This window comes from Hesperophylax consimilis, chromosome 11 (assembly GCF_061612785.1).
Source record: "Hesperophylax consimilis isolate HC1 chromosome 11, BYU_Hcon_1.0, whole genome shotgun sequence".
Taxonomy (NCBI): Eukaryota; Metazoa; Arthropoda; class Insecta; order Trichoptera; family Limnephilidae; genus Hesperophylax; species Hesperophylax consimilis.
The window spans coordinates 11,381,738-11,406,140 of NC_142846.1; the positions used below are offsets into that span (position 1 = coordinate 11,381,738).

Consider the following 24,403-nt stretch of genomic DNA (forward strand, 5'->3'; position numbering starts at 1 on the left):
CTCTGATTTGTTAATTATAAACATTTCTGCTTTTCTATGTCTAGTGGGGTAATTGTAGTCAATAGGTTTTTTGAATTCTGTGTTTCAGAATTCATCCAGCGTTAATTGGTAATCTACCTTATTACGTATGGGGAGTACGTTACACAATGAAAACATTTTTTTATAATCGCCTTCAGATAATTGGATTTCTTTTGCCTGCTATCAATTTTAGGAAACGGAGTTGTATTTGCTATATTTTATTTAAGTACGTTAATCCATAGCTATTGACTCCGTATTATATAATTGATTCGGCTAATGCATTATACATACAGTATAATAAATTTTTGCTAACAAGATTTTTTAGGAAGTAAAATATTCCTAATATAGATTTAATCTATTACATAAGTTGTCAATGTGATTTGACCAGTTAAAATTAACATCTATTGTAAGACCGAGGTTTGTATATTCGGTTCCGTGATAACTCAACACAGTGACAATTCAACACACCTTTAAAAAGTGATATAAAGTCATTAAAAACGATGTTAAAATGAAAACCTAACTTAACCTAACCTACATAACCCAGTTAATAGTTTTTGTTTCATCACTTTCCATGACTTTTTAAAAATGTGATGAATTATCATTTTGATGATTTATCCGGTCACCGTATATTTGTTTATGCCTCAGGGATCTTTTTTGACAGCATTCAATCTGCGTTCGTCCTTCTTCTGCCAGTTACATGTCTCACTGCCACACATCAGGGTAGGTACCAGTTCTACATTGTGTACTGCTAGCTTCGCTACTTTGGACACTTTTTGCTGTTTTATTTAGGTAATACTTACATAATAACATGCATATTTCTAAGTAAAATCTTCCGCTTACTTTGCATTACCCATATAACTTGTCGTTCTTACAGATTCAATACAACAACTCCTTGCAGACGTTTACCATTAAGATAAACGTTATCTTATCGGTGAAACGAAATGAGTTCTTGTGAGCTTTGTGAATGGAAGTGTTTTCGTTCCGGTTAAAGATAAAAATTCCTTCTGTTCAATAACATAATAGGATATTAGTCATATTATGTAGCGAAACATTAAGCCCGAGGTCCCACGGGTCGGTGAGCAATCGACATAAAACCAAATGCTGTAAGACCCTGCGCAGAAACTTTCCACACTTAACTGCGCTGCAGACCGTAACCTTGCAATTGCGAACTAAATTTATTGAAGAAATACACATAGAAAAAAAGGTTTTTTTTTAATATTGATGGATAAAAAAGGCACACGGAAAAAAATAAGAATTGCTAATTTATTAAGAATGTCTTTAATTTTTGGTAATCCGGTTAGAAACGGGATTGCAGGCTCTTAACTTTTGAATCAACATGTTTCGTGACGAATATGTTATCACGATGTCGGTGATAACATATTCGTGAACATAGACGTGTTCATAAAATAGCAAATACTTTCGAATTTGGTCGTTATATACATTATACGGTCTTCCTAAAACACATACTAGCATAGATATTTTCGTAAATAATATAACTTGTTCAAAAGAGATATCTCCACGTTTTATGTACCTAAAAAAAACAATATTGTTTGTTGATTTTGATGGTTTGATATTTTCTATTATATACCTAATTTAAACATATTTTGAAAATTATTTTGTCTTTTAATTGTTGTAATTTTAAGCTTTGTATAAAAAATACTGATATTGTTTTGTTTGCTTCTGTGCATGTGCTAATGTGATTGCTGCAGACACATCAGTCTAGGGACATCTATATTTTTATGTAAACTTATTTTATACTGCCCACAAGAATATACTTTAAATGTCGTGTTTGTGTCTTAATTAAATAAAAACATATATTTATATATTATATCAAAGTAAATGCAGGTGCATGAACACGTGTTCAGATATTATAGAAGAAAAAGATAATATTAATAAATCTAAACGAAACATGAAACAGAACAAGACACAGAAAAATAAAAAGATAACGGTAACAACTAGGAATCTAAACCAGAATCTCTTGTCTTACCAGGACAGGCGTCTTAAACCACTCGACCATTGGGACCTATTTATGAATAGTCATATTTTTCGATATCATATTTAAAATTCAGAATTAACAACATTATGTTGCAACTAATCTTCGATTACTAGTTGTAACAGTATTTTTTTTTTCTGTGTCTTGTTCTATTTCATGTTTCGTTTACGTTTATTAGTATTATCTTCTTTTTCAATGATACATTAATGAAATGAGTACAAATTGTGCTGGTTGGTGTTTTAATCCATCAATGAAATGGCCCCACCCAACATCTCTGAACTATGCTTCCCGGAAAACACTGGTCTGAGGCAGTCAACTCATAGATCAGCAACATCAGCAGCTGTAGGCAGACTGATGGAACCTAAGCGCAATCCAAATACTAAGTTTGGTGATCGCGCTTTCGGAGCATCTGGCCCGAAGGCTTGGAATAAATTTCCTCTGGAACTAAGAAGATCCATAACAAGTCCAACAGAATTCAGGTCTAAACAAAAAACTTACCTTTTTAAGCTGTCATACCCTTAAATTAAATAAACCATTCCTGTGAGAGAGTCCAGCTATATCCAATTTTCCAATTATGTCCTAAATCCTGTATCTAAATTTCGCTAATAAACAATTAGTTAATGATATTTAAGTAATAATCTCAAGTGACCTACCAGGTTAGTATTGGACTGTATATTATCTCCATATACAGTTAGGACGGGTTGTTTCGGAGAATCTGAACAATTCATCAAATTTCAACGTTCATTTTCGGGTTCTGTGAAAGACTTATTCAAGTTCTGTTTTTATATCATTGTAGGCTAGTTGCTTGACAAAACTGAAATAAAAACAGAACTTGAAAAAATCTTTCACAGAACTTGAAAATGAACGTTGAAATTTGATGAATTGTTCAGATTCTCCGAAACAACCCGTCCTTAGTAATAACATAGAAAGTTGTAAAAATGTATTATATATTTGCACAGAGCCCTTGAGGTGATTTTGCACAAACACGACGTTATACAAATCATCCAAACATTATTATTATTATTATGGGTATAACTTTCAATATAAGTTAAAAGAAAATAGATGTTCTTGTAGATTCAATAAATTAATGGCAATACTCATTTTTCTCCGTGTATGTATGTACGCAATAATTATTTGGTTGAAAATTACAAACAAAAGTTTAAAAAACAAACATTAAGTTTTGCGAACCGCAAATGACGTACAACGACGCCGACAAGTATAAAAAAACACAAACAGTCCTCGCCCTGACATGTGCTACTAACTCTTGAAGTATCAGTATAAAAACTTTAATTCCCACGATTCACGATGGTCCCAACTTGCAAGGCGAAAACAAACAAAAGAAAATAATAAATATTATTTGCTACCCGTGAATAATATTGATACAGTACAACTAATATTAAGTTTAACAACGAGTATTGTAAATTATTAATAAACGTGTGTGGGCAGTCATATGACACAATATACAGGGTGTCCGGGGGTAAAGTCACTAACTTCAAAAAGTGATTCTACATGAAGGTAGAAGTAAAAAATATAAATAAGTTTTTTCGAAATACGATGTTTATTTTCCTAACTAACTAACTAACCATCACTCCTTTTTCCGCAGGTATAGGCAGAGAGGACGGACCGCCAAACAACTCGGTCTTGGCACACACTCCTTGCCTCATTCACATTCATACATATTATTCTATTATTCTGACTCTTGACATGGCTCGACTCAAGTATCTGATTCACTTGGTCGTGCCATGTATTCAACGGGTGTCCCCGACTTCTGCTACCATTCACATTTGCATCGTACATTCTCCCTACACTGCTTTCTTCGTTAATTCACTCTTTGCCCAAACCATCTAAGCGTCCCTTTCTTGATCTTACTCATTACGCTTTACGGATCTCCACATTTCTCACACGATCATACATGGTTTTACTTCACATACGCCTCAGGAATCTCATTAATAGAGCATTCAGTCTACTTTCATCTTTTCTCTACCAGTTCCATGCCTCACTTCCATACATCAGGGTAGGTACCAGCACTCCATTGTGGACTGCTAGCTTCGTTTCTTTGGACTATTTTTGAAGTGAAACTTCTTTACGCGCGTCATGCAATTTCTAGGACCGGAGTAAAACCGACTCATGACCGAAACGAAAATGCGGGTACCCCCACCACCGATTAAAGTTCATTTGATCTAGTCAAAGTTTTGAAGTAACATATAAATGCTTCTTAGCTCATCCCGACAACTGGCGTTGGTGGTGTAATGGTCAGCATAGTTGCCTTCCAAGCAGTTGATCCGAGTTCGATTCTCGGCCATCGCACATTATTTTTTTGTTTTTAACGCCTTTTTCATTCAATATCTTATTTTTTAGTAGGTCAGAACATTTTTTAAAAGAAAATAATATTGCAAAATAATAAAAACACTTATCTCACTGTGATAAAACATTACTCCGCTAGAGCGCGCTTTGCGTTATTGTGTTGGATTAAAATTATTATCTAATCCGTATATTATGATAATTGTATTACATTTATTTAATTAATTTATTTATTTTGATAATATGTAATAATTTACAGAAAAAAAAATTAAAACTATCTCCCTCTGATAAAATATCCGTTCGCTAGAGCGCACTACGCGATCTTGTGTGGGATTCTATTTCTGTACATTGTACATTATTTTTAAAAATATATTATATTTTGGGTGTGATGTAGGTAACATTATAAAACATAACAAGCTCTCATATTTTCAGAACCTACATAATATAATCAATTTATGCGGCTTTGCTTACAGTTGGTGCTCAGCGTGGTTGGCTTTCAATCAGTTAAGCGAGGTTCGATTCTCGGCTGTGGCATTTTTGAAGTGAAACCTTGTTGAGGTGGGGGAGCCGCTCACGAACGTTCTCTCTCTTCTCTTCTTTCCTCTCTCTCAGACACCAGCGAACTGCGCCACGCCAAGCATCAGCTGAAACTAGAAGTTTCACTTCTGTCTTGCGTAGGCTTGACACACCCACTTTTTTTGTTAGCGCCAACTGCTTTCAGTCCTCACTATGTTTATTTTCCCATTAAAAAATATTTTTCCATAAAAAATTATTTATTTTCCCATATAAATGATTAAACTTTTTTTACCTAAAAACTACCCTAAAACGATGGAATTGCGAAAAATGTTATCTCTCCTTTTTACTTCTAAAATCATGTAGAAACACCCCCGGACATCCTGTATACACGAGTTCAATCTGCAGTGGCAGGTGACGTTACCCATAACCCAACACAATAACAATTCAACACACCTTTAATATAATCGATATAGTTATGAAATGCGATGAAAAAACTGACCTATAAAACTTTCCTACATAACCTATTTAACCTAGTTTTAGTTTCATCAATTTTCATGACATTTTATCACTTTTAAAGGTGTGTTGAATTGTCATGTTGATGAGTATTCCAGTCACCAAAATTTTTTTTAAAAATTGTGTTTACTTAATATTAGTACTAGGTCCCATTTAGTAGGTACCGAAACTTTCTTGATAATAACAATAATAATATATTCAATAATTCATATTTCGGTTGTGTGTCCGTAACTCTAGTTCAATGAACTCTAGAACTATATTTAACCAATTACCTCCAGATGTAAGATTACAAAAAAATACGTTAAATTCGAAAACACCATTAAAAATATAATTCAGTAGTATTTCTTCAATTATTACACTTTAAAATAATATCATAATTCTCGAAAATAATATTAGATATCCTTTTTTTCTGCTTTCTCCTTTTTTCTTTCCTCCTTTTTCTATTAATTTTTCATAAAATTTTTGTGTACATTTTTTTAAATATTTCTTTGTTTAAAATAAAAAATAATGTTAAAATAGTAATTAATTACGTTTCTCCGCCTCTTTAAACACGAGAGTTTCCTCAAAAAAGGTGTGTTACGATATTCTTTTTGATATTAAAAAAAAAATTGTAATATGTATAAATTATAATTTTACCTCTTTAAACCAATAATGAATAAAAAATAAATTTAAAAATATTAGTTTTGAATTTAAGTGTCATAATTTCCAAAATTGAAAGCGTTTGTTTGGACAATTTCAAAGCAATAAAGTACCTACCTATAATTTAAACAGAAAATTATTTAAATTGTCTGTTCAAATGTGGAAATATAATATCCCGTGATTTTTCGCGGGTCTGCAGGTCTGCACTAATACTAGTTAAACTATATACTAGTTGTCTCCCGTGAAAAATCATGGAATATAACTTAATTTTCCAAAAGCTGAGAATTTTGATTTACTACGGAATCAAAAAATATTACACAGCGCCCTTGAAGTGATTTTTTACAAAAAACAGCGCTATTAAAATTATCCAATTATTATTAATGCTTCTTCACAGTCAATAATATTGGCAATACGGTAAGTTGTTGGCGAAATTATAAATTCCCAAAAACCGATCTGGGTTGATTGGAAGAAATTTCCATCTGGCAATAAGCCCATGTTTACACAACTATGTAGAAAATGTACATAAATTGTTAAATAAAAAAAGTGGGTGTGTCAAGCCTACGCAAGACAGAAGTGAAACTTCTAGTTTCAGCTGATGCTTGGCGTGGCGCAGTTCGCTGGTGTCTGAGAGAGAGGAAAGAAGAGAAGAGAGAGAACGTTCGTGAGCGGCTCCCCCACCTCAACAAGGTTTCACTTCAAAAATGCCACAGCCGAGAATCGAACCTCGCTTAACTGATTGAAAGCCAACCACGCTGAGCACCAACTGTAAGCAAAGCCGCATAAATTGATTATATTATGTAGGTTCTGAAAATATGAGAGCTTGTTATGTTTTATAATGTTACCTACATCACACCCAAAATATAATATATTTTTAAAAATAATGTACAATGTACAGAAATAGAATCCCACACAAGATCGCGTAGTGCGCTCTAGCGAACGGATATTTTATCAGAGGGAGATAGTTTTAATTTTTTTTTCTGTAAATTATTACATATTATCAAAATAAATAAATTAATTAAATAAATGTAATACAATTATCATAATATACGGATTAGATAATAATTTTAATCCAACACAATAACGCAAAGCGCGCTCTAGCGGAGTAATGTTTTATCACAGTGAGATAAGTGTTTTTATTATTTTGCAATATTATTTTCTTTTAAAAAATGTTCTGACCTACTAAAAAATAAGATATTGAATGAAAAAGGCGTTAAAAACAAAAAAATAATGTGCGATGGCCGAGAATCGAACTCGGATCAACTGCTTGGAAGGCAACTATGCTGACCATTACACCACCAACGCCAGTTGTCGGGATGAGCTAAGAAGCATTTATATGTTACTTCAAAACTTTGACTAGATCAAATGAACTTTAATCGGTGGTGGGGGTACCCGCATTTTCGTTTCGGTCATGAGTCGGTTTTACTCCGGTCCTAGAAATTGCATGACGCGCGTAAAGAAGTTTCACTTCAATAAATATCTAAAATATGACATGTTGACATCAAACGCTGAAGCTCGTAGAAGCAAACAGACCCTGTTCATGTTGAGAGTAAAAAAGCACTGACACCTATGTGAATATCACATTCAATGAAATTAATTTTAATATGCCTCGTTTACAAAACGAAGCATAATATTGTACATTTGATTCAAACATTATTGCTTTGTGTATTTAATTAACACGATGATCGAGTGTTTGCAGGATATTAAACTGAGCGGGGGCCTACTTATTCGCGTGGGAAATTACGCAAAACTTGTTTATTTTATCTGACATTTCTTTCGTAATGGCAACCCTGACAACTATAACAGCGATGCCTACACTCAGATGTGCGTAGGCAAGTACCGAATGGAAAAATAATATCCCATTTCAAAAATATAGAATAACAAGGTCTATCGTGTTACCGCGATGTCCAATGTTGAATGTCCTGCTCGGCGTTCGGGTATATTGTATACTGGCAATAATTTATTATACTAACTATAAATAGTCATGAATCGTGGATAATATGGCACGCATTTGAACTAGGTGTGGTGTGCGTTGGGTGTGAATGTGTGCGAGTTTATGTGCAAGGGGATATTTTTGAAAAGCACGCCCGTGTATATCAAACAGACTTAAAAATACGATCCCGGCGAGGCGGTGTCGGGTTTCAGCTATCGCTGTATATCGGCTTCATGCCAGAGAACTGAGAAACGCACAGAGGACCGAACTCTGTGAACACTACACAACTCAACAGCAATATTCCGTAAGAATACCTACGCTATCGCAATACTTCCGATATCATTATATATTATTGTGAAAGTTATTGGTATACACAGGAGGAAACCTAAAAATATGTTGATATACCTAACGGTTATGACAAATATAAAGCAGAAAATCTGATTTTGAAAGCACCTTTATTGATCAACCAAGTTAAAAAATTACTGCACATAAGTCGGCATTTAAAAAAATAGAACATGTTTTTCCTGCACGAGAAAAATGAGTATTGCTAAATTATTAGGAATCTCTTCAAATTATTTGTAATCCGGTTAAAAACAGGATTGCAGGCCAATTCTTGATTAATTTTTAATAATTATTTAATAATATTAACGTTTGTCTTAATATACAATGACCAAATGTTAGGATTTTTATGAACACTTTAATTTTTTAAACAGAACAAAACATTTTGTACAACATTTAAACATTTAAGCATTTAAACAACATTTAAACATTTTGTACAACAGAACATTCATTCCAGTTACAGCACAATTTTACATGCAGTACTTGTATTGTACGATGTATTGTCACATATTCCGACATCGTGACAATACATTGGTATTTTACTAAAAGTTTATCAGGAAACCTATCAATTCATTCGTTACGGAAATCCAATCCCGTTTTTAACCGGATTACGAATAATTTGAAGAGATTCTTAATAAATTATATTTTTATCGGTAATTTTTCTCCGTGTATAAAACATCTCTTTTAAAACCTATAAAAATGGTTTGGCTGAGGATTGAACCTTTCTACCCAGGAACTGGAGACGACAAGTCAACCGACCTCGCCAAATGCCGATCGGGTAGGACTGACATTAATTTCATATATTCTACTGTAATCTCATCCGATTGCAGTGAAATGCGTATACATGATGCGCCTGTCCATCAGCTGCGCGGCATGCCAGATCGGGAGAGGCTGACCTCTCCAACAGGTCACTCTCAACCCATCGTCTTGCGCCGTACCGGGAGGGGTATATTTACACGCCACCCCTGGACACACTGCTCTCTATATTCCTACCCATTCCTCATACCTTTGTCCTTCCCAGAATTTCCTCTCCTTAAAGATACCCTCCACACAGCATCCCCAAAGATGACATAGGTTCTGAGGAAAATGATAATTAAAAAAATCTGCAGAGTTTCAGCTCATTCGGATGTTAGGAAGTGGGTTAATTTTCGCTTCCAAGATGTACATTAATTTATTACCGAAAACAAAAATGAAATTAAATAAGTTAGGTATATTTAAAAAAGTTTATGCAAAATCCAGATTCCAGAGAGAATTTTGATAGTGTACAATGCAGTATTCAATGTACATGTTTGATTGTAAACAATGTACAAATTTCACAGTGTACAAGTTGATTGAACACTTTGGTTGCGCACAATGCACAATTTTGAATGTAGGTATGTAAAGTACACAATCAAACATAGTTGTGATTCAATTGATACAATGAAAGCCATAAAAACTGTCTCAATGTTGGGTGTATCCATAGATCATAGAATTAGATGTATCCAAAACATGCAGCAAAAGCTTTAAACTTTAACCTAACCTACAAAAAAAATCTAATTGGGATAGTCGACTCAGTCTCAGTATATTCTCCTTACAATCTTTCTTCGTTCATTCGCTCCACCAACCCAAACAATTCAAGGGTCCCTTTAAATCTTACTCATTATGTTCACATCTTAATCTTCACATTTTTCTCACGATCATACATGGTTTCACCGCCCATACGCCTCAGGGATCTCATTTCTACAGCATTTAGTCTAAGTTCATCCTTCCTCTGTCAGTTCCATGCATTAATAAACCACTCACTAGATCGATATCTCCAGAGTTTTTGTATGAAACAAATTGGTCATTTATTTAACCATAGATATGCTAATATTTAAACAAATTTTATTCAAGTGACAATATGACGTCACAAGACTACCGTGTCTTTTCTACGGTTCCAATTTTCGACCGGAGTTTAAGGATGCCTCACTGCCATACTCAGTGTAGGTAAAAATAGTAATACTATATCTTAAGCTTTCATCCTTTAGTGACAAGTTGAAAAGACTTGCATCTTTCGTTCGGTAGTCACTGAATAGATTAATCGATAGGAGTGTATTGTGGGCGTGTCTGTTGTGCCCGAATTATTATAAATTTCCCCTAACTTCGAGTGAATTAAGCGAATACTTCAAACCGAACCATTAAATACCGAATTCATTATTGAACAGACAATAAATTTCATTGGCTTGTGTTGAGCACAGGAGTCGATAAGGCTTATGAAAAATGCCGACATTACTTTACACCTAAGTTTAGTTTATATCGCACTTCTAAGGATTTTCTATTCGGTGACTAAAAACTTCAAATGTGATGCTTAGTTGACTGAGCGGCTGTTTTATCTCGACCGTTTTGTTGTAGGCTCCGTTTTCGTTTCAATATGGTGGCGGGTTTTAATGGTTCATTAAAGATTATTTTTTCAAATCGTTGTGTTTAAGGAGATGCACTACGTCGTGTAATATTTAAAATCGAGCCGTTATCAATAACACCCCTTACGTAAATGGCGATAAGGTTTAAATTCCCACTTAACACCATCTGCCTGTTTTGATTTATGCAAGAAAAAAACATGGCCAAAAAGTGCCTTTTATTTTTTTTTGTGGATGTTCAGGCATAAATTTTTATTTTTTTCTGATCATTTTATAAATAACTTAATTTGCAACATTATACAATAAAATGATAACCGAAAATGGGTTAGTAAGTAGGAGATTTTGAACTTTAAAGCAGTTTTCATAGGCCTTATACATTGTTTTTTTCTGGGCTTATAAAAAGACTTATCTAAAATATACTCGATTATTTCAAAGGCCAAGATGTATTCTACTCGCAGTATTTAATTAAAACATCTGAAACATTTCTAGGCTACCAAATTTTCAAACCAAAAACACATGATTTTGCGTTTCTTATTGGCTTTTTTTTCAATATTATGGTACCTACCTACACCTACCTGCCTGAAGAAAGTGATGTCTCTTGGGACAAATTTTATAATTCTTTATTTGAAATAAAAAATATGTTACAAAAAATATACGGTTTATAATTAAGTAGGTAGGTATTTTAGTACCTACTTACAGTTCTAACGATTTCAAAGGAAATTTTGGATTAGATTTTTTAAATAAGAGAAAATTAGAAACGAGCTTTTTTGGACGCGAGGTCTATTGTACAAAGAACTACTAGTATAAAACAATTAATTTCTTGTCTCTGTCTGCCAACCTCGTTCTTCGTGATCATAAAATAGAACACCCACTAGGAATTTATCGTAAATGCTCATTTACCGGAGTTTAGTTCAAATTACAAGGAAATCCAATATACTACTTGCGATCTGGGTAGGTATTGTAGATACATTGTAATAATTATTACACTGTGGTATTTTACTGCAATTACCTTTAGAGAGTTATGGAGATTTGATTAGAATTTCACGTTTTAGTAATAGAAAATAAAAACACAAGATTATTAAAAGACAGATATTGTATTCATATAATTAAGAGTGTTTGTGCGATGGTGACGGGCGAACGACGTTAAATAGATATTTTATACAAATCTACAGTGTTTTTCGAAAATTGATGAAATTTTGCACACTTAACTTTCAAAACAAGAGGAAGTTCACTGTCTAAGTCTGTGTGAATCCGGGCAACGCCGGATAATTATTATGACGGAGTTATTTAAAGATGGTTTGAAACGGAGTTGTGTAAATACGAATGATAGAGGTAGCGCGCTAATATTAAAAAAACTATAATAATTTTGCGAAAATGGTGAAAATATTAAATAAAACATTACTCGTTAGAAATGGAGCAAAAATCTTTCGACAAATGCTTTAATTACATTTAAAGATACACAGTGATTTTTTCATGCCTATAACATATTAAATAACAGAAGAAAACGTGTTTTTAATAATTTTCGAAGCTTACTTTGCCAGCTTTTTCTACCGAGGGAATTTCATATAATTAACGTTTCGGCATAATAAATGTATAGATATTGTCTTCGAAAATAACATATATTGTTTGAAACTTAATAACTTAAAGAGTTAAAGAGAAACTTTTAATGAATCGGTAGAAATTTGGTATGTGGGGCTTAATAAATATTAAACCTCCGTAAAGTTTACAATTTTTAACCTTTTAAAACAATAAAAGTACTTAATTACCACCCCAAATATATTTACCTGTTTGCATCGCAAAATCTTTTAATTTCAGTGACATTCTGCGGCAATAAACAGACGTGTAATAATTTATAAACCGTTAAGAGGTAATTTACGAAGTGAAATTGATACAAGTAAATGAAGAATTCGCCCTTTCTATAAAAAGGCAAGGAATATAATATTTATTATGTGCTTTGATAATGTTCGTTAATATCATTAGCGACATCTGCAGAGAAGTTTTATGGAAAACTACTAGTTTTTGGAAATAAATATTCAATAACGATTGAATAATGATAATTTGGAATTCTTGCATGCTGCTACCGGTCATATTATTAATCCGGTAAGGTTAGACCGCTCATTAAATATTATAAGAAAATAATTAGGTATTATCGCATTGGGGAGATAAAATATATCTCAGCACAGAAGTTGGCAACCTTTGAAAGGTGAATCTGTGACCTGGCTATTAAGATGGTCTCCAAACACGACTAAAGCCTTTTCAGGCAACTTTTCGATTCTGAAATGCAGTATTTTGCCAGGATAATACTGAGAGTATTTTCAACACAATATTATGTCAATCATTCAAAATTAGTCCATGTTTATACAAACATACAGTGTCCCCTCCCATACCGCGAAACTTCGGGAAGTATAAGAAAAAAATCCTAGTAAAGTTGTTTTAAACAAAACCCGTATGGTTAACAACAAAAAAAATTGTCCTGTGTAACTGTAAATTTACTTTTGTAAGTAATGCACGTGTCGGATACCAAAATGGCAACCCTCACATTTCAAATCTTAAATACAGGGTTTTCCAATAAGAGGTGTTATTTTGATATTCAATCGTAAAAGATCAATGGTTTCGTTACTTGTGTGGCACGTAGCGCCGTTTTGTTGAAAGTAAACGTTGTCCAGATCAATACCATCCAATTCCGGCCATAAAAAATCATTAATCATCTCTCGATAGCGCAATCCATTCACCGTAACTGTTGCTTCAGCCTCATTTTCGAAAAAGTAAGGTCCAATGACTCCGCCGGACCATAAACCGCACCAAAAACACGTTGAGGATAGAGAGGCTTTTCAACAATAACTCTTGGGTTTTCCGAGCCCCAGATGCGACAATTTTGCTTGTTGATGAAGCCACCGAGGTGTAAATGGGCCTCATCACTCAAGATGATTTGCATTTGATTCACTCAAGTGAATTTTAATTATTTCAATGCATTGTTGAAGCATGTATCGTTCCATTTTTATCAATGGCGTAGTTTTTACTTGTCAAATGTCAAAAAACGACAGCTTCAAAAGTAACATCTACCGAAATAGCGGGCTATTCAAAATAACACCTCTTATTGGAAACCCCGTAGAGCACCCATTGAATAGAGAATAACGTATTTTCTTTAGTAATCGAGAACAGCTGTCCGACAGAGAAGAAATAATTATTATAAAGGCTTTTGACTGTCACCAAAAGTTGATAGCATACATTGTCATCGACAACGAAGTTACCTGCTGAGTTTCAGCTCGATCGAATGTCGAAATCGGGTTAATTTCCACCTCCAAGATTCCACATCATTCATACATTCATTCAAGAAAACAAAAATTAAATTTAAATAGATGAAGTTTAAAAAAATTTCATCGTTTTTTGCAAAGTTGAATGAATGTGAATAATCAATCACTCCCCAAAGTTTCGCGGTATGAGCGCGGAGCACGGCGTATATCCAAAAAGGTTTTCATTTCTCGTAAGGAGCATATTTATACCACTATTGATTTCGATATTTTTTAAAAACAGAATAAAATTTTCACATTTAACCAAATGCACTATGAAGCCTCGTTCCAATGAGGAGTCATTTAACGCTATTTCATTTTGTGTAGTCAATGTACGAAATTTGACAGGGGTTACAGCCAGGCGATTTTGGCCATCACATCACGTTTGATAGGAAACAAGCATGGATTTGTCATCTTGGCACATCACTCCTTCGTCTTCTGGGAAATCTTATTTAAAAATGAACAGGTATTCAAAACGTAAACGTCAAACAGATGAGTGCGCTTGTAAGAAAAAGCGCACAACTCCCGTATGAATGGACGGGCGCCAAATCTCACGCCATATTTTTGTATAGAGAGACAGAAATTCCCGTGTTACTTGAATACTTGAAAATATTTTTATTTATCTTACCTCCATCATTGAAGGCGGAAATGTTATACTTGTGCAATAATAAAGGACTCGTCTAGGTGGGAACCCGACGCATTCGTCCACTCAGATTCTAAACGATTGAATTATACAATAGTTTAACGGAACTGGTGGTGGGTATATCTCGTCGATCGTGGCATATATTTATTTTCTATAGTTTTAACATTATTTTAAAATTCTGACTACCTGCATTCGTCATATCTTCAGCACATTTATTGTTACTGAAAAATATAAAAAATTGAAACAAACAATATGGAATTTCGTCTCAACTTTTGATAGATATGTAAATAAGTATTATAAGCTTCATTGCTCACGGTGGAAATTACGTAGAAAAAGAGAAATTCCAGACTGAAGCAACAGTGCCAATTTCCTTGTGCCAGAGCATGCTTTACAAGCTGAACAAGATTTACAAAAATCTGAGTATATTCCTGGCCAATATTAGCGTTATAAGCAAAAAGACAACTAGGAATTTGCAATAGTCACATCCTGATGTACATACGGGACTTTTCACCTAAATTTATTTATTTTCGGGAAATAAACATATAATAGTGTGTACATGAGTGGAATAGCTAAAATAAACCATGAAAATTTAAATAAAATTATATAAAAACAAAATATTGCTCGTGAAAATTATCAGCTGATTTTTTGCTTACGATGACAGTATTTCCTGTTTAATAGCCTAATACAGCACTTTATGGTGGTCGGTAGAGCTCAAGTAATAATGTAACATTTAAAGAAATACAATAAAATTCAGTTGAAAAACTACTAATTTTTTAATGTTTTGTAGTTAGTCTCGTGCAGTTTTGGTATTTTTTTGTAAATGGTTGCCGATCCCTTTGTTTTAGTGTCTTTAAATGGTTTTATACTTGTTTTAACAGGGACGTACCTCTGACAAATAATCAAATTACACACGTTTGTAACGCGAGACGGCTTGAAATCGGATATTTTACTACAATTTTATGTAAATAATTCCACGAAGACTCGGAAGAAGCCGAGACTAAAATTACAGCAAATTTATGGACAAGATGAATGAATAATAAACGGAGGCAATTTACTTAACAAACATAATTAAATTTTGAAATGGCAATAACATGATGGCGAATGATAGTAATAATTATTTTATTTTATGGTTCGTATTATACATTAGACAAAAATAATTTATTTGAAAACGTTCAAGATACTACAATAATACTATTCCTCCTGCCGAGATACTGCAGCGCTACGGAAATGTTCCTGGAGGGACCAGTGCACTCTTTCAGAGCACTTCTCCGCCACCACATGGGAAGCTTATGGCGCAGACTACGCCAATCAAATAACACTATCATCACTGCCATGGTTGCCTGGATGGAGTCCCCCCTGATGGTCCTCTGGAGACGGGAGATGTTCAAATATCCTCCATAAAAGGCTGCTTGCACACATTTTTGTGTATATCTTTTTTCAGCTAAATTCCGCTTTTTTTGTTCCTATCGGTCCGTTTGATAGATTCCCCAATCTTAACAAACGGACTACAATCTTTAGAGCACAGGCGTCAGGTAGGTATGCTGTCCTTGTTCTATCGGTATTACAATGGAAGATGCTCTGAGGAACTAGCGTCATTGATCCCTTCGGCACCGGTGCGTAGTTGGAAGATACTACCAGTATCGCCCTGGTGTAAGACCACCATTCAGAATTGAAACGTTGCTCCAAATGGCTTTAGCCGTGTTTAGTGACTAGATCTGAATAGCCAGGTACTTCCCCACCTTCCTCTTTCCCTTCCCCACTTACCTTCAGCCTCACAACATCCCCCAATCGGGGATGCCATAGTCTCACTGGCTCCAGACGGGAGCAGTTGGGACTCTTGTGAGGAATTCACTATAAAAAAAAAAATTTAAAAAAAGTCGGGATACACGCCAAACGCGCGCCCAATATTTGTACACGATTGACATTTGTCACATGAGAACGGGTCGCTTCTACGATTCGTTCTTAAGTTCAACAGCTCGGCTGTGGAACGAACTGCCGGCCTCTGTGTTTCCTCCCTCCTACAACATGGGACTCTTCAAGACCCATGTTCACTCCTTCCTCTCCACAAAAAGACCCTCCACACAGCATCCCCAAAGATGACATAGGCCCTGAGGGAAATTATTTTCTTCAGGGCCTCCTGTGTGAAGTTAATATAAAAAAATCTAAGTATTATTACTATCCATATTCTAACTATTTTAAATATTATTTAAAATATTGAATGTATTGCATTGCACTATCCATACATTCTGGAATAAATTCTTATTTTTATTAACCAAACATTACGGTTATATCAGTGTTATATAGATTTTACAATAATCTAATATTTTTTCGTGACAAACCATTCTTTCCAGATATATTTGTTTGCGTATATTATTTTTTTTATTTATTTACTAAATTCAATTTATTATAACATTGCAGATTTAGGGTTTAAGTCGTTTTAATATATGTATCGTTTAAGGCGATACACCACGTTGTGTGATATTTGGAATCGGGCCGCAAACAATAACACTCCTTATGTAGATGGCGATAAGGTTAAATCCCGGCACACCACCAACCGCCTGTTTTGATTTACGCTAGAAAAAAAACATCGCCAAAAAGAGTGTTTTATTTTAAATATATATAAAGAAAACAATTTTAAACTCTTTTACACTTGTTTTTATTTGACCGTGACCGGTTTCAGCCTGTTAGGGCCATCTTCAGACTGGTGATGGACCAGTGGAAAAAAACAAGTGGAAAAAAGTTTAAAATTGTTTTCTTTATATATATTTATAATGGAATTCAACCAAGAAATAACAGTTTCAAATATTAAAATATTAAAAAATGTTTTATTTTACTTTACAAAGTTTAGGCACAAAAATTAAAATAATTTTCTAAAGAACTTAATTTGACACATTATACAATAAAGCCATAATCGAAAATGGGTTCGTAAGTAGGATATATTGAATTTCAAAGCAGTTTTTACAGGCCTCATCCTTAATTTTTTTGGGCTTATAAAATGACTGCCAAGATGTGTCTTACTCCGAGTATTTAATTAAAGCATTTAAAATATTTCCAAGCGATCAAATTATCAAATCGAAAACATATGATTTTGCATTACTACGTAGTGCTTCGCCTTATAAAGTACCTGCATATTCAGATCTGATCAACAAGATGTGTGTGCCATAACCTTGTAAATGCGTAAATAGGACATGAAAAACATATCGATATTTTGGTCAACTGCATTTAAGAAGTACATGGCTCTCCTCACAGACATAGGTGAGTTCATGAATAAATTGGTGCGGCTGGCTCTACAATAAAGGAGGTTATGGTGCCGTCCTCGAGAGTGAGACCACAGTGAGGTACAGAGAAATACGTAAATGAGAGACAGATCTCATTGTTACATATAATAATAAAAATAATAATAATTGTTTATTGCAGAATGTGGGGAGGTGAGTGCAATCCCACACATTCCATAAAATATAACTACAGTGTTATATACAGAGATTCAAGTAAGTACAAATAAAATAAAATAAAAATGTAACTTTGATAAAGCAAATAAAACATAAGAAAAAGTAAAAGGAAATATATAGAATGGAGAGTGATATCATAAAACATTTACATTTCTTGTAAGCTTATTGGTATATCGGAGCGATAATTATGGGGTCCAATATTTTTCTCCAATGTTTTTCGATGCTCGATCCTGAGGTCTGGCGGGATTCGATAATGAGGACGTTTCTGGGGTTGTTGATCCTTCCCCTCATTCCTGCTACCCTGGTTCTCATTAGGGCTGCAAAGCTGGGAACTCTCCCCTCCATGAACATCGAGGAGGCACTGCAGTTCCTTGGAAGTCCGAACATTATGCGGTAAGCATTGTTATATTAAATCCGAAGCCTTTCCATGGTTCGCTTTTTGAAATTGGCCCACAGCTCGCAAGTATACAAGGTAGTGCAGAAAGCTGAGAATAGCGTCCTTTTCACCTGCGGGCTGCAGAGAGTGCAGAGTCGAAATCTTCTACTAAGCATGTTACTTTTTATGCTCGGTGCTCGCTTCTGCCTGTCGATGTCGTCGTCACCCGTTAAGTTGTTGGTGATGATATGCCCTAAATATTTCATTGTTTCTACTATTATGAGAGGTTCTCCATTCAAAAATACTGGGGGAATATTTTTTGGTCCTTCTCTGTTTAATCGGAGCAATGCATCCACTTGTCTTTAAGGAATGATAATTGGTCTTACTCAGGATGTAAGTAGATGCCAGGGGTAATATCCATAGAGATGTAAAAATAAATCTCTTTAAAAAATTTGTGGACTCTTTCAATTCACAAAATGTACGTTAGTTCGTGTGGGGCCCATATGATTGAATTAGACTCCAATACACAGACTAGGATGTTATATAATAGCCCCAGCGTTTGCGGGTTGTCAAACGAATATGAATTTCTAATTACGAAGCAAAGAAGCTTGAATGTTCTGCAAATGTTAACAAAACGCGGGAAGCTATCTTATCTTTGGGGATGGTGTTTTGCGGATCTTTTGAGGATAGGAACAGACCCGTATTATAGGTGAGAGAAAGCACATTAGTCGGCAAATCGTACTACAGCAGAGTTGTTGGACATGAGGACGATCATGAGGCTTTCAACCGCACGGAGAAAACTTACTGATAAGAATATTGCCAATTTATTAAGAATCTCTTCAAATTATTCGTATTCCAGTTAAAACGGGATTGCAGACCCTTAACGAATGAATTGATTGGTTTCCTGATAAACTTTTAGGCTGGCCGCATACATACGTTTTCCGTATTCGATTTACGAATTCGTTTTCCGTATTCGGAATTCCGTGAGACTAGCGCAAACGTTCGTTTTTCTTCATTCGGAATGTATAAACGTCAGAACCAGTGTTGCCAACAAGGGCGATATATCGCCATTTAGGCTACTCAGAGCGAGAATCGGCGCCGAAAAAATCTAAAAGGCGACTGGTCGCCAATTAAGCTACTTCAAAAACATCAATTTTAAACATGTCCCGAAATTCTCTAGCCACCCCCCCCCCCCCACGAAATTTTTTTATTTTCACGTAAAAACATCAATTTTAAACATATCCCACCTAACAGCAAATTCGGCTACTTTACGCTACCTTATGTATGAGAAACGGCGATATTAGGTCAAGATCCGTTGGCAACACTGAATTACGAATGGAAATTTCCGTACATTTGCGTCGGCACAAACAAACTGTATGCAATAGCTGCGTTCCACATGACGTCATTAGGTTTTTTCCATTCGTTTTCTCCGAACGCGCCGGCTGGCATTCGGAACGTGCGTAAGGAATTTGTTCCGTTCGGAACTAAAACGAACGTGTGCGGCAGTTAATGTATTTTCTACTGATTCCGTGCATTCGGATGTCCGAATACGGAAAACGAATTCGGAAATCGAATACGAAAAACGTATGTATGCGGCCAGCCTTAGTAAGATACCAATGTATTTTCACGATGTCGTAACACGTGTTCATAAAAATCTTCGCATTTCTTCATCATATATTATGAAGACAAACGAGGTGCATGAAGACCTGTTCCGATATTATTAATAATTTACTAAAAGTTTATCAGATATCAGAAGATATTCTAGCAATAAGTACTAATAACAACTTAATATTGGGCACGCGTTTGGTGTGTATCCGGCTACGTACCAATGGCGCTAGTTCTTTTGAACACCTTTTGCATTGAAATGCAGGTAGAACAAACGCAGCCTTGATTTCTGATTCAAATTCATCCATGAAATGTTCAGTTATTTCCATTTCCTGTATATAGTTTTCGATGATCCTTTTTTTATCACTGAACCAATAATCCTTCGAACCAGTCATCGCCCATTACGACTCCTAAGCCCTAGACAGGCCCAAGAAATGGTCAATAAAGAAATTCGATACCTATTTGAAAATGTAAATTAGATTACTTAGGGAACACGGACCCTTTATCTTCTGATATACATATAGATGGTATATTCGCCTTTTATGATTATTTCTGATTTTTTTTTCTTTGGGGTCCCCTTTAACTTGGTGCCCTAGGACCGGGGTCCTTAAGACCCTTGCCTAGAGACTACCCTCAATATTAAGAGGAAGGACTATTTTGAGAATTGAGAGATCAAAAGAGCGATCGAAAAGACGATAAATTTAATAACGGTAAAGACAATTGACCCTTGGAAATATTCGTATTGAAAACTTATATTCAAAAATATACTAGTAGTTCTGTGAACAGTACATGGAGAAAATGAGTATTGCTATACATAAAAAAAAACCAGACGTTTTGCAAATCTTACAATACTTAATTTTTAATATAATTCATAACTCTATTGATGACCCTCTTGGAATGCTATGGCTTATACGTGCCAGAAAACTTCAGCCGTATTCGTCCCCATGACTTGTTCAAGATACCACACGGCAGAACAGATATTCTAGCACAGCATAGCAAGACACGAGGAATGGTGATGTTGAATGAAATTTTTGAAACAGTGGATGTATTTAATTCCTCTTTAAATAGCCTTACGACTTGTTTGTATACTTATCTTCTCAGATGGTAAGAGTGTCAGAACGAGAAGGTTGTAGGTACTATAAATGGATTAATTATCTGACGTGCAACAATAAAAAAGTGGGGGTGTAGTTACAGTCAGGAACGTTTTAAAATCTTCTCATAGTATCTTAATTTTTTTTTTAAGTTGAGTTTTCGATGTCCTTAGGCGTAATTCCTAAACACGGCCCTGAGTCCAGGGTACAGGCACAGAATATCTCCCGTAGTTCTCTGAGGCCTGTAACGATGTGACGGCCAATGGCTGGTATCCAAAACTGTGTTTATAATTCGATACATCAGTGTATTCCTCTTGCGTCATAAGTTTCTATCAACAAGTTTACATAAAGAACTTCCTTTTTATTATGTTATATTTTTCTATGTAACTATTTTCAGATGAAATTCCACGTAGGTACATTAATCCTGAATTTAAGTAAAATAATTATGTTAGATTATAGACCTCAAGCGGTTAAGGCTCCATAGTAATCGTTCAAAAAGAAGAAGAAGAAGTTACTGACGCTAGTTTGAGATAATGTAAATACGACTGTTAGAGGATGCGCGCTAATATTTAAAAAAATGCGACTAATTTAAATATACATATATAAAAATTGAGGGTGCTTATGTTTCAGCTCGCAAAACTCGAAAAGTAGTAGACAGATATCGGCAAAAATTTCAAAGTTTGTTCTTATTAGTGCCAGGAGTGTTTAGAGTTAGGTTTGAATGGTAGAAGGAGTCGGGAATGCCCGAGGAATACTTAAATACAACAAAAACCTCTCGACAAGTTTAGCAGCTTATTATTTATTTATTTTAAGTTTTTAATTTACGGGTGGATAGTGCAATTCGAGTTTTCCATATTACATGATATATACAACTATTACTTTGAAAATAAAAATAATAAATGAAAGAAACACTGTGAATTTGTTCATCTATAACATGTTAATTGTGTGTTTTTTAAATAATTTTCGGTGTATATTCCTTGTGATTTTTGTTCTATCTAGAGAATATGTGTTTCATATGTGTAATTGATTTTCAACTCGAAATTTCAAATTCATAAAAAATTTATATTTAAAAAAAAATTCAACTGTTCGAGTTCCTTTAATGCCGGCAGAAATTCGGAATATGGGTTTTTTCGACTACAAACATGAAAGTCGCGGATTCGAATCCCGGTGTGCGCATATAAATTGTATTAAACTATATATCTTCGTGTCACCTGTTCCTGTACTTCATTTTACTTAACTTAACTTCACTTTATTTTTGTAACATTTTTTTTATAATACCTGCATCAACTGTAAAGCGCCCCTGAGGTGATAGCTCACAAAAGCGGCGCTATACAAATTGTCAAATAAATAAATTACTTGATATGTTTTGTTTCACTTTGAAACAAAAAAATATATAAAAGTATTATAAGGAATATTTGCAAAAGAATGGTAGAAACTCTCAGCATCACCCTGGTTGCTGTAAATGGCTTTAACCGTGTTTGGTAAGCACATCAGAATAGCCTAATTTACAAACTTCCTTTCCATCTCCTTTTTTCCTCACTCCGTTCAGCCTCATAACACACCCCATTTTGGGATGCCATAGATCCACTGGTTCCGGACAATTGACACTCTAGTGCATTATTCACATAAAAAAGGAATCATTTAATTTTTTGCAGTCAATAAACTCGCTTGTACATCAATGTATACTAACATGTTGTCACTAGAATCGTGCACGTGAATTCAATTTAGAAATCAGGATGTCAACTGTAAATAGTTTTGCAGCACAAATATTTAATTTGAATAAAATAATGTCTAATGAGTTTTACATTTATAATAAGAGTTTTTCGTCATAACATGTCATTCATGAACTAAATGAAGATAAGAACTTTTTTTTAAATTTAGAACTTTATAGGTAGATATAGAAACATACATTGAATAAGATGATAGAATATAGAAATTTTGTGTTCTTTTTCAAAAGTTTGAAATGCAAATTATTGTCGTATAAAACAAAGCGCCTACTGAATTAGAGTTAAAAGTTGCTAGTTCCTACCTTGATCTCATCATCCGGAGCTTCCTTCTTCACGTTTCTTGCATCCAGCAGCGGGGGGCTGGCGGACGATGATGCAGGACTCTTGCTGGACATCATCAGATGCATCACCAAATGAAATAATTAGTAAAATATACAGAAAACAAAAGACCTATCTGGCCAACACTCACTTCACAGAAACCGCGCGGCGATCGAAAATAGACGCATTTTCCGTTCTATTCCGGGTGCTTTGGGAAAAGTTTATACATTTCAATACGTGTGTCATGTTTCGTAAGTTGAACGCCGTGAAATGTTATACCAATTCGGTCTCCGCGGAGCGCACGTCCTCTCGGCAAGAGGCTTTTTACCGGACTGAAATTATTTGGCTATTCGCAAAACTCCTGGAGGGATTCCGGGCGAACGGAGCGCCCGGAAAATAGCGGTAGCAAAATAGCGGCAACTCGTAAAAATTGGAATTTTGTTTCAACATTTGTTATTGCTAGAATCAAACCTTTTCACTAAATATTCTATTTTTACTCAGCTACTAAAACACACAATCACCGTCGATTTTCGTATTCGTTTATGCACCATAATAGTTTATCAAAAAGGTATTATAATTTTTCAGGTAATGTAGATACCTACTCAGAATTTACACCAATATTCAAGATATTTCAAGTTTGAAATAAAGTGAAAATCTCTACTAACTCGTCTTGACAAATGGCGGGATTTCAAAATTGAATACAATGAAAGAGTTGATGTAATAATATAAATATATTGTGTAGATATAAATTCTTCAAAAGTGACCAGCTTCTAACCCTATATTAATCTCAATTACGCTCAATAACTGAATTTGGGAGCCACCTCTGGGCTGGAGCCCCACAGTACTTACTTGATTCTGATTGACAATCCACTGTTAACAGACCGATTGCCATATATGATGTACAGACGCAATGTGGGCATGCTGAGTCTGTTCTACGGGTATTTTAATGCAACCTGTTCTAAGGAGCTAGCAGCACTGATAACAGTGCACCGATGCATGTACGTGAAAATCGATGTACACGAGCGGAACACCCGTTCACAGTAGTTGATTTTGGTTTCATGAGAACGGGCCGTTTCTTCGACTACCGGTAGGTATCTGTTTTGTCTCCTTCATGTAATCCGGGCCTATTCAAGACCCGCATTAATAAATCCCATCCTACAGCCCTTGTCGTAACCCGCCTCAAAACGCTGCACAACCGTGTGACGACATAGTTCCCCCGATTTTACACTGTTCGACAGGGGTACTCCTATGATATAAATTTAATAAATCGTAAATATGTT

General features: G+C 34.8%; 1 protein-coding gene across 1 annotated transcript in view; it reads right to left on the bottom strand.

Moving 5' to 3' along the window:
* Sobp (Sine oculis-binding protein) overlaps window positions 1-23,444 on the bottom strand; it is a 99,710-nt gene extending 76,266 nt beyond the window's left edge. Inside the window, exon 1 of the mRNA XM_089637025.1 lies at window positions 23,108-23,444. Coding sequence (XP_089493151.1) covers window positions 23,108-23,212 — 105 coding nt within the window. The 5' untranslated portion in view covers window positions 23,213-23,444. The remainder of the gene's footprint in view (window positions 1-23,107) is intronic.
* Window positions 23,445-24,403: the final 959 nt, after the last annotated feature.